Source organism: Aulonocara sp. 'chitande type north' Nkhata Bay, linkage group LG9 (genome assembly GCF_057382095.1).
Source record: "Aulonocara sp. 'chitande type north' Nkhata Bay isolate Kocher_YH1m ecotype deep benthic linkage group LG9, A_spYH_male_GT1.1, whole genome shotgun sequence".
NCBI lineage: Eukaryota > Metazoa > Chordata > Actinopteri > Cichliformes > Cichlidae > Aulonocara > Aulonocara sp. 'chitande type north' Nkhata Bay.
This window is the reverse complement of record NC_141352.1, coordinates 21,485,623-21,499,876: the sequence shown is the minus strand read 5'-3', so window position 1 is coordinate 21,499,876 and position 14,254 is coordinate 21,485,623. Positions and strand designations below refer to the sequence as shown.

The following is a 14,254-nucleotide window of genomic DNA, read 5'->3' as shown; positions in this document are numbered from 1 at the left end:
ATTTTGGGTTTTTTTTAAATAGTCTTTTACATATTGAAAATTGTTGCATCACCCTGGCCTGCAGCTATTTCGAGGATTCCTTCACCTTTATCTTACAAGGAAGAAGATTTTTAGGGATATAAAAGGAAGCACCTCCCATATAGGTTTGGACATTTCATTTTTTAAAAAAACATGTGGATGTATGCATGTACCCTGTACTTTCTGTTCAAAACCAGCCCACACCAGTTCTTCCTTTCACAGAGTGCCAGTACCAGTGTTCAGACAGCCCAACTGTTCCACCAGTCCTGCAGGCCTTTGGTCGCAACTGCTGAAGTCCCAGAGAGGTGTAAAGTGCAGCGAAGCAGTGTGTGGCGCAGGCTGGGTGATCCCTCCCACGTCTCTTTACTCATGCTCTCCCAAGGGGAGGTAGTCACCCGGCCAACTGGTGTCACAGTTCCTCCGCCAAACTGACTGAGTCACGGTGAAAATGGGGCAGAGACTTGGATCTTTTGGTCTCCCTTTCACCAGCTTTCCTTTGTTTCTGCAGTTTGGTGGGGTTTTTCACAACAAAATTAAACCCACTGTTGATAAAGAAGCAATGTCTGTTTCCTATTTTGGTTATTCCAACATAAATTCCACTCTTTGGTTCATTTGCATGATGTCGTTTTGTCTTATCTGGCTATGTGCAGTTTATTTGATATTTCATGCTGTTAATATTTCACCATTGTTCTTTGACCAGATTTTTTCTTTTAATTTGTATGTCCTTTCTCATGTACCGTAACATCCCTTCAAAACTGTCGAGCGGATAGTCTCTTTCCTTTGAAAGAATGTGGTGATTTAGGTTTTCATCACTAGTTAGGGTCCTCTCAAACGTTATGAGTTCTGTTGATACTGGCTTCAAAGATTAGACGAAATTTTTTGTTGTTTACAAAAATTTATTCATACAAATCTTACAACACGTTTTTTTTTTTTAAACATTTATTGACTTGACCCTTGCAGACGGCCATTCGAAGAAGTAGTCTAATATTCACTTTCCACACAGTAAATATATATATATATATATATATATATATTTATATATATTTATATATATATCTTTGAAGATTATTTCATTTTCGTAAGGCTATTGGCGCTTTGAATTACCATACATATAATGTTTTATGGAGTGCGGAAAACTGCTTCTTCGCTTTATTTTCACAAAAATCCACATCTAGTGCTCTAAACACAAAGTACAAAAAGAAAGCAGCGCAAGCAACAGTGCTTGACGTCTAAGATGAATGATGCTTAAGACTATATCAAACATCTGTGCAACACAAAAACAACAGCAACAACAACAACAACAAAAGGGTGAAATGTAAGCTGATGATGTGCAGCATTGTAGGGCCACTAAATAGCCATCTAGGATTCATGGCGATTTTAAAGTCGATGCAAGGCACCACAGCCGCAAACTGCTTCCTGCGTCACAAACCCTAGAGGGGAATGCAAAATTAAAGAAAGATTGATACAGTAAACACAAATTGGAAACGTTTACCCTGCTGTTATTCCTTCCTAACACATTTGGTAAGAAGTGTGCAGATTGTAGGGGCGGCGGGGGACCACTAAGACTTTGAGTTTTTGGTCTAACCATGCTGGTTGTATAAACTTGCCCTGATCCCTTTCAAAATCAGCATGTTCTTTGTCATTTGACCCACCCCTGCTTCCCTTACTTCAGTTCTCTTTGTGTGTTTCTAACCCTGCTTACATCATATCCTCACTCTCTCTTTTTTTAATATAATCAATCATTGTGGCTTTTGCCGTATAAAGATACTAGAAAATGAATCGTCCACAGTTATTTTTTCTCGCACACAATTCAACAGTAGATTACAAAAATCTCCCTTGCCTAAGTAACAAACCCATAAAGTATGACATTAGATTGGGAAACTCTCGCCAGTGCATTCAGAGAGGACATACAGCTTTGTGTAGAAATGTGAGGGAAAAGTGAAGAGAAAAGAACACAAAACAACATCCAGAAATGAAAGGCGTGTATGTTTGTAGTAGTCAGAAAGCAAGCAAAACCATCTAGTTGGAGTCGTCTGCACAGATGCGGTGGCTAGTGCAATTACTTTAATCATGCAATCTACTGTAGTTTTTACATCGGTTCACATGACAGAGAATGGAAGCACAATAGACCCAGAAGGTTCAAACACAAAGCTTCAAACTGCCTTGTTATGTCTCTCACAAAGAACAAACTGATGAATAAGTTACCATGTAACAAGTATCATTTCTTTTTTTTTTTCTTTTAAATTTGCCTGATGGTGCTTGAGATGTTCGTGATACTTATTAAATGGGCAGAGAGGCGTGAGAAAACCTTTAGCAGGATAAGAGGTTTCCAAAACACAGAATCCAGAAAACACAAGATTGGCACTTTACACGAGTCAAAGGTGTGTGTGTGTGTGTGTGTGTGTGTGTGTGTGTGTGTGTGTGTGTGTGTGTGTGTGTGTGTGTGTGCTCACTTTGTAAACACCAAGGAAGAAAAAGGGCAAGAAAAACCTCAAAAGTACTCTGGTCTTCATCTCAGATTTGGAGGCTTTTATTTTGACAAGCCTCTCAAATTTACTTAAACAAAACTGGCATTTTTTCCAGCCAACTAAAATTACTTTTTTTCCATCTCTCCACACTTTTTTGTGGATAGATGGGTTAATTAAAAGTAAAAATCTGTGAGAGTCTAGAGAGACAGGAGCACAGATGAGGTGGAAGAAGAGGTTGAGTTTTGAGTGTTTGAAACGAGAGCTGAAGGTGAGGAGGGGGAAAAAGGAGGGGCGTAAGAAGCCCCTTGCAAGGACACGGCCTCAGGAAAGAGCCTGAAACTCACCGGGATTTCGGGAGAGAACTGTTTCAGCCATTCTCCCAAAAAAGCCTCAAACTCTTCCCCGTCCGGGAGGGCATCAAAGTCTATTTCTTGTAGGATATGGTGAAAACCTATGTCTTCAAGGCTGTTGTGAATAAAGACAACTAAACTCTTAATGTCACGTCACAAAAAGCAGCATTCAATACATTGATTGTCTTTTAAACTATTTATTTTCCTCACATTCATGTCTCTTTGCTAATTTTTTAAAAGACAGGGCTGTTGGAGCATATGAGTCACGTCAGACAACTGTGTCCCCTCAATAAATTAGCCTAAAATAAGTAAATCAATGAATACAGAAATAGAGGCTAAATTTTCTTAAATCAACAACAACAAAACAAACAAACAAAGAAAGAAAAATTGGTCCACAAAGTAGATATGTGCGTTCTCAAGTGCTTTAAGTACAAAATAAAAAACAATATTATTATCAAAATATTCATTTTAATGGCTTACTTCATACATAAATACATGTTTAAGAACACAAAAGCGATCCACTGATTGGTCAGATTTCAAAATGACTTCATCTGGGGCTGCACACACTTTGATTTTGGTTTTTTTTTGTTTTTGTTTTGTTTTTCAGGAGAGGAGGAGGAAGATGCTACAAATATGCCAGCCGCCGTCCTTTGTTTCTAATTCTCTGTCTATACCTTTTCCCAAGGACCGCCGCCAGGTATTTCTTGACTGCCATTTGCTTTCTGTAGCGGCTGTAGCTGTCTGTGAAGATCCCATCTGAGTGTCGCTTGGAGAGGGGCTCTGAGCTGTCATCCAACATTTTCCCCCCGCTGTGGGAGAGACGAGAGGCGGGTCTCACTACCAGCACACGGATACATGATGCATTCACAAGACCCACCCATATGTACAGCCTGTGGTGCTAAATCTATTTTGTTTGTGTTTTTCCTTAAAAAGGAAAATCATTGTATAACCACATTCCTCCTTTTTTATCACCAGCCAGGAGAGCTGTGGATACACTCACTCTGCATCCTCAGTTTAAAACATTTGTTGGAGATTTACTGACAAAAACAGGCAGCATGGTAGTGAGCACAATAGTGATCTCACAAAGGCTTTTTCCACACTGATTCATGTTCCCTCTGCTTAACATTTAACCCACCCCTTCACTATTTTTCATGCCTGCACTGAGATGTGATGGGCCTGCTCATAAGGCTATAGAGGAACTGCAACCCCCTCCATCACACCCCACCCCTCCTTCCACCGGGAACCACTGGGACTCAGTCCCCATAAATAATTCATTTGGAGATAAATTTAAACTTGTGCGGCTTAATTCTTCCCTTTGCGCCTTTAGATTGCAGCCAGCTCAGAAAACGACACTTCCCAAATCAATCAAGTGCCCATTTGTGTTCCCCCTGACGATTTTTTTTATAGCATTAATAAAGGCTGATTCAGAGGGCGATTTATTTAGCAGCACGCTGGGAGATAATGGGACCACAGACATATACAATACGTGTAACAGCGTGAATTATGAGTTTTTAAAGAAAACCAACGGGGGAAAAACACACATAGGACAGACCACATTTAATATAAGAAAAGAAGAGGTGACAACCAAGAAGAAGCTCTTACCCTACACGTTTTGCCATCAGAGAATGAAGGTATTTCCTTGCTGATAACTGACCCAGCGCTTTCCTGTAGGCTTTATTAAACATGCCGTCTGCATGTCTTTCCGTTCTGGGATGATAGATAGCCACACAGTAAAATCACCACACAATGTCAAGTCGCTACACTGCAAAAATATCCACCTTAAATCGATTATTTAGGCCTAAAACGGGCTTTTTTTTAAACCTCCCTCCACCCTTTAAGTAAAAACTCTACGAGTCACTATGAGATCATTTCCTTTGTGATTTACAGTGAATCCGTAAAAAGCATTATTTTCCCCAAGACATTCCTCTTGATTCAAAATAACTAATTTTTTTTAGCTTATTTAAAGAAAAACAAGCTTTTGAGTCTTCACGGGAGATAAATTCAGCGCATCCTGACGCAGAGAGACGTTGCTGATCCCCCCCCCCCCCCCCCCCCCCCCCCTTTTTCTTGGAAAGTGAAGATATTCATCATCGTCTCTATTCTTTCATTAAATTTTAATGACTTTAATCGATGACTTTTCCCTCGTTTCAAAGCAGACTGATTTTTTTGTTTTGTTTTTGTTAAAGCTTCAAAACAAAAAAAATGATTAAAATAAAACCTTCGTGTTTGAAGTTACAAAATCTCGACAATACATTGATTAACACGTAACATACACATACATGGACATAAATAGGGACTGTACGGCGATGAGATGTTCAACATGGATGTCTGCAACGTTGAGCGAGAGAGAGAGAGAAAAGAGAGAAGGGGGGGGGGGGAGTTTTTCGTAGCCGACATGAAAGTCACCTTTTTTCCGGAGGGTAGTATAAAGTGTAGACGTCGTCAGCGACAGACGGAGCGCTCCTCGCCTCAATTTGATCTCTGTCGTAATCCAGGGACGGTAAGGAATTGCCGTCCTCATCATAAACATCGCCATCAAGTCTGAATAAAAGTAAGAATGGACAGTTTTTCCCAGTTTCTCTTCACATCTGCACTTCATGTAGCATATTATTCGCATATTCACATGAAATTCTAACTCAGAAAGAAGATCAGACATCAGGAGTTTCAGGAACTCTTTTCACAACATTTGTTTTTTAAATGTTGGAATTATAAGGATTAGTCACACGAAATTCTCTTAACTAATTGGGATTTAAACTTGTTTAAACCCAGTAAACTCGTTTCTATTAATCATTCAATCACATACATCTGGTGTATTAATGGCTGCAGGTCAGGTTGAGACGCCGTAGTTCACTGCCTCAGTAGCTTAAATTTCATTACCGCCGCTCCCTGGTGAATGTTTCTCAGCCCTATGGATTGGCTGTCAGATGATGTTATCCAGTAATCCAATCGGCTATTATACTCCCAGACATAACTAACTCTAAAGCAGATAAGCTCGTTAGCCTGTGCCCTGCGGGTGCTCGGTGCCCACCAGGAGCTGCACATGAACCACAAATCAGCGACTGAAAAGGGAAACTTAAAGACGGATAAGAGCATACATACCTAAGACTGGGAAAGCTAAGCCCCACAGGTGAGCTGTTGACGCTGTAATGCATTATGATTCCATAGATGAATAGTGCTAAAGTCGCTTTACTAGACATTGTCCTGCTGCAAAAGAAAAAAAAAAAGCGGCATCAAGTCAGGCAACAGTTAAACGAATCTACTCACAGCACAGCTCTACGATCAGGTAGGTTCACTTTAGCTGCTTTCACACCACACCTGAGTTTCAAAGCAAACAGACAACCACACACCAGGACTTTCATCTAAACTCGCCTCACTTTTACCCAGAATAAAAAGAAAGAAAAGAAGAAGAAAAAACTCCCCAAAAGTGGCTCCTCTTACCAGTTGCGAGACGCTGGACGCGATCCGCTGAAAACCTCAACTGGGAGAGTGAGATAGGATCTCTATCTCAGTCTCTCTCTCTCACACACACACGCACTCTCTCTCCCTTCCTCCTCTCTTCCTCTGTTACTCAGCGAAGAGCTTCTTCGGTGCCCTTGTGCTTGGTCGGAGTGTGCGTAGCCCGCTGTGCACCTGCGGCTCAGTTTTGGGGAGTTTCTAAGCGGACTCGGTCGCGGTGGAGAAGAAAAGCGGCAAACATTTGTCTGCAGAAAACTTTCCTGCGTCCTGCGAACTGTACTCCCTTTGGTTTTTTTATGCATAATTCCGAAAGCATGCCTTTTTCACTTGTCGCGTAGGTAAGGGGGGGTAAGGGGGGAGTGGTGGGGGTAGGTGGGCGGCTGCGTCATCCCCCCCACCCACCTCACCAGTCCCATTAGAGTACATCCCTCTTTCGCGTCAATGAAAGACACCCCCCCCCCCCCCCCCCAAGCCACGCCATAAAAAAAGAAGTTTGAATTCAAACATTATAATTCATTAAACAGTGAATTAATGTCAATATTTGACGTCATGCCATAAATAGGATCACATGACGGGCCTAGTGGAGGTGGAGGTGGTGGGGAGCTGTCCAGTGCTGAAGTTTGTGTTGGGGGTGCTGAAATATGAGTCATGCTTTCTTCTAGAAAAAAAATGGATCGTTTCTCTAGAGGCAACAAAGAGATGTTTCAAGGACTTAAAAAGCTGCAATGTGCTAATCGTTTTTCCTTCCTGTTTTTCAAATGTCCGCCTCTGCAGAGGAGATGAGGTTCAGTTACACAACCACATATCTAAGTATTGTTCAGAGCCTGAACGTGAACTTGCTGAAGGATCCATACTGAATGGACGTTTTGGGTTGTACTCATAATTTTAGCTTTTTGCCCCACAATCTGACCTCTACAGAATAATAGCACAATTCTATTGATAGATAGATAGATTTTTGTGACAGTGTTTCTTATTTTTACTCATAAACTTTCTAAAAGGGGTTATTTAACACATATTACAGATAATCAATTGGAAGTTTCCTCAACCACAAATAAACCATTGGTGCAAAGACACGGGATATCTGAAAACTTACAATTCAGGGACCCTTAATGACAACTTGGGGTTTCACTGATGAGCAAAACTGTGTACTATGAGTACTTTTTATACATGTTACATTAAGTTTCATTAACTATTGTCTTTGGGAGCTATCCGGTGCTGAAATATGGTTTCACGACTCTGTTGAGAAAGCTACCTAACTGCACAGAAAATAATGCTTAACTCTTTACTTATTTCACTTTGCACTCACAATATCAGACATTTTATTAAGCATTTGAGTCAGAGTCACATTGTTGAAGCAGAGCTTTGGCTTTGCTTGATACAGTTACTTGAAATTGTTTAAGTCATAAGTGAAAAACCTGATTGTGGAGAGAAAATAAACTGCTTATATTCTCCACTTAAAAATATAATTACAAAACAACAATATTGATGCAACACCATACTGTTGAAGCTTGTCAGCGTGGAGCTACTCTGTGTAAAGGAATTTGGTTGAGTGGTTCTCAGCCTAGAGGAAAAGACACTCCAAAAGGTCAGAAGATAATGAGGCAGGAAAGAAGAAAATACAGAGTTCTGCTCTGCTTTATTCTAACTGGTCCTTTTGTGGTCACACATTTGATCCTTTTATCTATTTAGGGCTTTAAGGGTTATTTTAATGAGATCATCTGACAAACATACACCCTAAAAATGTCTTTCTGATATACTGTATTCAATCTGTATTCAATGAATGAGAAACGTGTGACATAAAGAGGGTGAATCTACAACAGTATCTGAATTTTAAAGAGAAAAACATTACTTTTTTGGGTAAAGTCTTGATCTGAAAATTTAAAACTGACTACAGCTGTCAGAGAATTAAAAATTTAGAATAATTTTCTGTGAAATGTAAAGTTGCTGAAGTGTTAAAAGTCCTTAAATGTGCAACTCTATAAGAGATTTGTGGTTTTCTTCTCATTGAGACTACTTTTACCGTTTGGGCACTATTCATTTAGAGTCAGCTGTGTCCGCTGTCCGCAGAGGAATCAGAAACATGTTGAATCTGTATTGGGTGATTCGGACCAGTTGATGCTCTTGACGTCATGTGACGGTGGGCTTAGTGCAAAAATAACACAATGAATACATAAAATTTATAGCAAAAAAATCCCCATTTTATCTGAAAATACCTATTGGATTCGGGTTTTCTTCTTGTTCTTGGTGAGCACTGCGCCCCAGTGGCTATGAAAAGACAGTGCACTGTGTCATATTAGGGGCCCCAGTGATTGTAGATTGGCACAAAAAGTCAAATGCACAAGAAATCTCAACATAAATGCAGACGTGTCATTGCAATTATTTGTAATGTTGTTTCAATCATACTTTAAGCAATTGTTTTACTGTATTCCTGTTTGCTTTTGAGGGGTTTAAGAGTGGATCACCTGCCTTTCTAACCTTTAACAGTTAAGATCCTTTGAAGCTCCTTCCTGTCATAAACACGGTGGAATATTAATAAACTTGCTACCCTGAACAGTCATTTAATTCTTTACTGTCTGTATTTTATGTTCAACTGTAAACTGTTTAAAATTATTGTTTTCTTTTGGTCCAGATTTTATTGTAGCAAACAATCATTAAACCCAGTTTCCAGTATTCAGATAGCACATATTATATTTTATATACTGTAAGTAGCGAACGAAGTTACAGTAAAAGAAAATATGCTCTTGTTTGATTAGAAGGGTCAGCAAACAGGAGCTTCCCTTCACACTGTTTAATATCTCCTGCTTGGAAAGAGAGATCTGAACAATCACAGCGGACCACGATGAGCTTTATCACCCCAAACAAGACAAGAGAGGAACATATGACTCATTCTAATTTTAGCACTGTTAGCTTTTTATAGCACCTTCTGGTGCTGACATGTTGTGTTGAAAGAGTTTTATTAATGTTACAGTCTCACAGTTCAAGTAGGCAGTACTCAGCTTTTACAATGACAAGTGTTGACAGAATGTGGCAGACGTGGATTTTGAAAATCTTATTTGTAAGGTGTACATGTCTGTATCAACAGACACACTGTACAAATTCAGCTTCCTTATGTTAACAAAAGCTGATCCTAATACTGTAAACCATAAAGATGTAAGGTTCATTCCTTGGACATGTCCTTATGCATGGGCTATAGTTCCAACTAAAGGGGTAATGAGTTATCCCTCATTTCTTTATTTTTTGCAAGGAAAATGGGAAATGGGTGCAGAGATGTGCCACTCTACATGGAAATATAGTATATAATGCAAAAAAAAGATATTACACAGTTCTAATGAGCTTGGAAGTCAATTACCACTTTTATTCTTCAGTACAGCCTGAACTCTGAAAAAGAAAGCTTTAAATCAGAAGTACTTGACTCCATTAGCAAACCCTAGCTACTAGAATAGAAAAAGTTTTAATCCACCCAGACCGATCCGGTTTCATCAAAACCAGAAAACTTAGTAAGTCTCACCTCTAAACACCATATAAAAAATTCTATCATCAGAGGCAGAAAAGGCATCTGATAAAGTTAACTGGACATTTCTATTCAGCACTCTACACAGACTGGGTTTTGGAGAGTAGTTCATCGACTGGATAAAAATATTTACACTTCACCCAAAAGAACAATCGCTACAAATGGGGTCACATCACAAATTTCACTCTTCACCGGGGAACCAGACAAGGTTGTCCACTCTCTCCATCTTTATTCACCATTTTCATTGATCCATTAATGCAGCAATATGCCAAAATATCCCAATATGCCAAAATTACTCTATCTACAAGACCCACATAACTCATTACAGGAAACTTTCAAAATAATTATCAACTTCTCAAAAATCTCTAACTACACAATAAACTGGGATAAATCGTCCATTCTGATGCTTTTTGAGGAGGCCTGGGATTCTGCAGCTCAGCACCCCTCCCTCCCGCTTCATACTGGCAATATTAAATATTTAGGTATTAACATTTCAAACATTTTAAAAAATTACATTTCTTTATTTTTTTTAAATTTTTTTTTTTTTTTTTTGCCTGTCCCGTTTGGCTCTTTTGCCATCAGAATTATTGTCTAAAGGCAAAGAAAGATGCCCAACGGATTTACTTTACCAAATCGACCAAACCCAGCCTTGCCGTATTGGTCTATTTGATTCGCCTTTTATTGTTTATTTTATTTGAACCTGCTAAATACGGGAAAGACTTGACTGGGGAAAAGAAAGGGGAGAAAGAAAGGGGGAAAGAAAAACAGCGGGGAAGAGGGACGAGGATAAAGGTCAAAAAACAAAAACCAACAAAATAAGAAGACAAAAAATACATATATCAATCACGTGGATCACCTGTTGAGAAAGAAAAAAGAGAAAACAAGCAGAAAAAAAGAGCAACATAATAAACAACATCACGATGATCTATGGGAATATGACAGTAAATACTAAATATTAAACATTATTGTGCAGCACGTAAGATCGACAGCACACAGTGTGCTTTGAGGTAGGAGCCAAAAAGGGTGTAGTTTGTGTGTGTGAGCACCCGTGTGTACACCTGTGAGCATGAGCGTGCTTGTATTTAAAAGGTTCCTTCATGTAATGATCTGCTAGAGGGTGTGGGGAGCCACAGCCCCGTCCTTACTTACTATTCATCACTGATTAAGATAATAACAGCCCTAGGTTTCTCTTCAGCACTATAGCCGGGCTGACAAAAAAGTATATCTTTATTTTTTTGATCATAGAGGGTTTGTTGAACCTTTAGACAAAATATATGAAAATATATCAAATTTTAATCCGCATATACAAGTTTTAATTTGTATCCCATTTGCTACATAAGCCATATTTTTGCAATTTAGTCATTAAAAATGTGTCATGCAATTTATTTCATTTTTTGAGGGTAAAAAAAAGTCACAATGATGATGTAGAAGACTCAAAAACTCACAAAAACACATGTATCAAATACGATACGCTTGGCTTTAATGGTTTAACCATAACCATAACTAGTAACGACATGAATTTCATCACAAATAAAAATGTAACCATTAGAGAAAAAAAATATTCATATCCATCTCACAGATTTATAATTAGATGATTACATGCCTCCCTTAGCCTGGTTCTACCAGTGGTTTCTTCCTGTTAAAAGGGAGTTTTTCCTTTCCACTGTCCCCAAATGCTTGCTCATATAGGGTCGCTTGATTGCTAGGGGTTCTCTTGATTATTGTAGGGTCTTGACCTTGTGACGGGTGTTGTTGTGATTAGGTGCTATATTAATAAAATGGAATTAAACAGAATTTTTCTAATCAGGTTTATTTTTACTGCAACCGCAGTGTTTTGGGGATCAAGAGGTCAGGAAGTTCAGGCTAATAGTAGTTAAATGCAGGATCAAGTCAATTTCCCATGAAGGAAATGGAAATTTTCCAGCTTCCATAGGGCAAGAGGTGTTATACACGTTCACACTTATGAGCAGTTCAGAATCACAAGTTAACCTAACCTAACCTCATTAACTCCATATCTTTGGACTGTGGGAGGAAACCAGAGTACCCACGTAAACACGAGGAGAACATGTAAACTCCTCACAGACAGGCTCCGGCCTGCTGGTGGAGTTGAACTCGGGATCTTCTTGCTGTGAGACAGCAGCGCTAATCACTGTGTGGTTTACATACACGAAACAACATTTTGATTTATTTTTATAATTTCTGAACCAAAAATTAAATAGAAATCATAACTTTCACTACTTCAGGAGAAACATCTGTGTCGCTTCATAGCAAAGAACAGCGATGCTTGTGAGCAGACACGAGTATAATTTATGCACCATCTATTTCCAGTTGCACTTATCAGGAACAGCTATGTTTACTTTTACTTTTTAAGCAGAAAATCAGGTATCGAGTTGCTTGTTTTCACACACAGTAGTGTGATAATCTTGGAAACAGTTAATGAATAATGGTGGTAGTTCTACTACTGCTGAATGTCTTCCTCTACGCCTAAATGAGTTCAAAAACTATCTGCCTCAACTGACTTCCAGTAAAAACAATAACAACAACAAAAAAACATTTAACTGAAGTAGCTGAGTGATATAATGAATTTACAAAGTGTGACGAGGAAGCAATTTCAGGACTGGGAACCTGTGTGAGGCGTGAATCATCAACCCTCTAATGAACCAGTGATAATAAGACTTAAAATAGGAACATATAGAGAGTTAGGTTTGATTTGAATACTATCAACACTTGTAATTTTTCTCACACAAAAAGATATATTTTGGGTTATTAAGATAGAATGACTATAGACTAACCAAAGCAGGATGGTTTGTATTCCTTGTATTAACCACCAAAAAGCAGTAATTAGAAGGTTCAACATGAAATAACTCAAAAAGTAAAGCTGTTATGCAGAAAAAGACATTCATAAGTATCATTACTAATTAAGTATATTAATATTTAATCACCTTATCTTTAGGTTAATCGCAAGGTGCTGTTGCTTTTCTTGCCAAACCTAATTAATATAGGATTTGTACCACATTATAAAAGTGTTAAAAATAGGAATGTACCATATGTAGGAGGCAAAGATAGAGGAGTCCAAAACTGAAGAGAAAGGACATCCTGTGGTTAATTTAATGGTGTAAAAAAGGAGGCAGGAGTGTTCATTATAATAACAATCAATGTTCCCTCTAATTTTTCATGTGTCACAGAGCGAATACACAAACTCCCTGAGCGGTCCCTTGGACCACTGTGAGCAACAGCAGACATGTGCACTGTGGTCACGCCAGCATCACATCCATCCAAGTCACATGGTTTATTAAAATAATCAGATTACAGTATTTACATTTATGTTAGACTTTTAATTAACTGCTTTAGCCCACTTACAATGAAAATGTAAAAAAAAAATGAAAATTTTGAAAACAAAACTTTATTTTTTTTTATTTTTATTTTTTTTTATAAAGCTCTGACTTGTATTATGAGGTTGAGTCTGTGGGTCTGGGAGAGAGTCCTGTAACTCTCTGTCTGCAAAATACAGTAAATAATGACCAATGTTGGGCAATTAATTATATAGTTACTTCTTCAAAAAAGTTACTGAGTTTTGCAAACAACAACGTTTTTTGCAGCTGTTTACCTAAAAATGCAGCCAAGGCGTTTTTTAAATAAACATTTCAAACTATTTACAGAACAATCAGCTGTTCTGCATCAAATTTGATGCCACACAAATTATTTGTGTCACTCCAAAAAATAATTTCTGTCCACTATGAGATAAAGGAGAACAACGGCCTGGTACCTGCAGGCCTGACAACAGGAGATGTATCACTCCTGTAACATTCAGCAGTTGCCTCATTGTTCTGACACACACAACAAAACTATTGACTACACTACACACTAACTACACAAGATTCGTGCTAAACGTTGCAAATCTGTCACAGCTCAAAACACCGCTGTCACTCCTAAAACTTCCCCCCTTCCTAATCAACTAAATACCATGTTGCCATATCATTTTTTGATTGGTCGACATGGTACATTTTTCCACCAATAGGAAAGGCTGAGGGCAGGGGTTTGCTCACAGGCGGAGAGTGCTTTCGAGGTTTTCCTTATAAAACGCCGTTTTTACCGTTTCTTCCTGCAGTAAATATAAACAACGATAGTATTCAAGAAGGAAACCAAACATTGCATTTATTTTTATCATAACTCTGGTTTTACGTGGCCTATCAACACAATTTAAAAACTGGTATAAAGTCCACACTTTTTCTGTCAATTGTTCCGTCTGTCCTGCTCACATCTCCAATGGTTCTACACGTCATCAACGTGGCTTCACTCCACATCAGCCGCTTTGCCAGCTAAAACACCGGTGTCAGCACATAAGGACGCTGTCATAGCCTGTCAACGACGTTGATTAGCTGCGTATAGATGAACGTGAATCGCATTATTGGCTGGACTATGGGATAAGGTGGCACCGTTCTAATCCCATA

The 14,254-nt window shown here is 38.7% G+C and overlaps 1 protein-coding gene across 3 annotated transcripts; it reads right to left on the bottom strand.

The window, feature by feature from the left end:
• Window positions 1–1,069: 1,069 nt before the first annotated feature.
• On the bottom strand, window positions 1,070–6,587 carry adcyap1a (adenylate cyclase activating polypeptide 1a). 3 transcript variants are annotated; one of them, XM_086306495.1, is made up of 7 exons: window positions 6,275–6,587; window positions 5,936–6,040; window positions 5,243–5,377; window positions 4,439–4,543; window positions 3,511–3,645; window positions 2,831–2,951; window positions 1,070–1,448 (listed from the first exon to the last, which is right to left on the bottom strand). In XM_086306495.1, exons 2-7 carry the CDS (start codon window positions 6,031–6,033, stop codon window positions 1,440–1,442), a joined length of 603 nt encoding a protein of 200 aa, XP_086162621.1. In that variant the 5' UTR covers window positions 6,034–6,040; window positions 6,275–6,587; the 3' UTR covers window positions 1,070–1,439. The 3 variants fall into 3 exon arrangements, with proteins under 3 accessions (XP_086162621.1, XP_086162619.1, XP_086162620.1); XM_086306493.1 differs by having other exon boundaries at window positions 1,070–2,951; XM_086306494.1 differs by lacking the exon at window positions 4,439–4,543 and having other exon boundaries at window positions 1,070–2,951.
• Window positions 6,588–14,254: the final 7,667 nt, after the last annotated feature.

Bases quoted from the DNA above. Each gene is read 5' to 3' on its own strand.
- adcyap1a (XM_086306493.1), bottom strand. From the start codon at position 6,033: ATGTCTAGTAAAGCGACTTTAGCACTATTCATCTATGGAATCATAATG. The intron at 3,646-4,438 runs GTAAGAGCTTCT...TCTCTCCCACAG, and splicing joins CTGATGGCAAAACGTGTAGG to CGGGGGGAAAATGTTGGATG. The intron at 2,952-3,510 runs GTATAGACAGAG...TATTCACAACAG, and splicing joins GCGGCGGTCCTTGGGAAAAG to CCTTGAAGACATAGGTTTTC.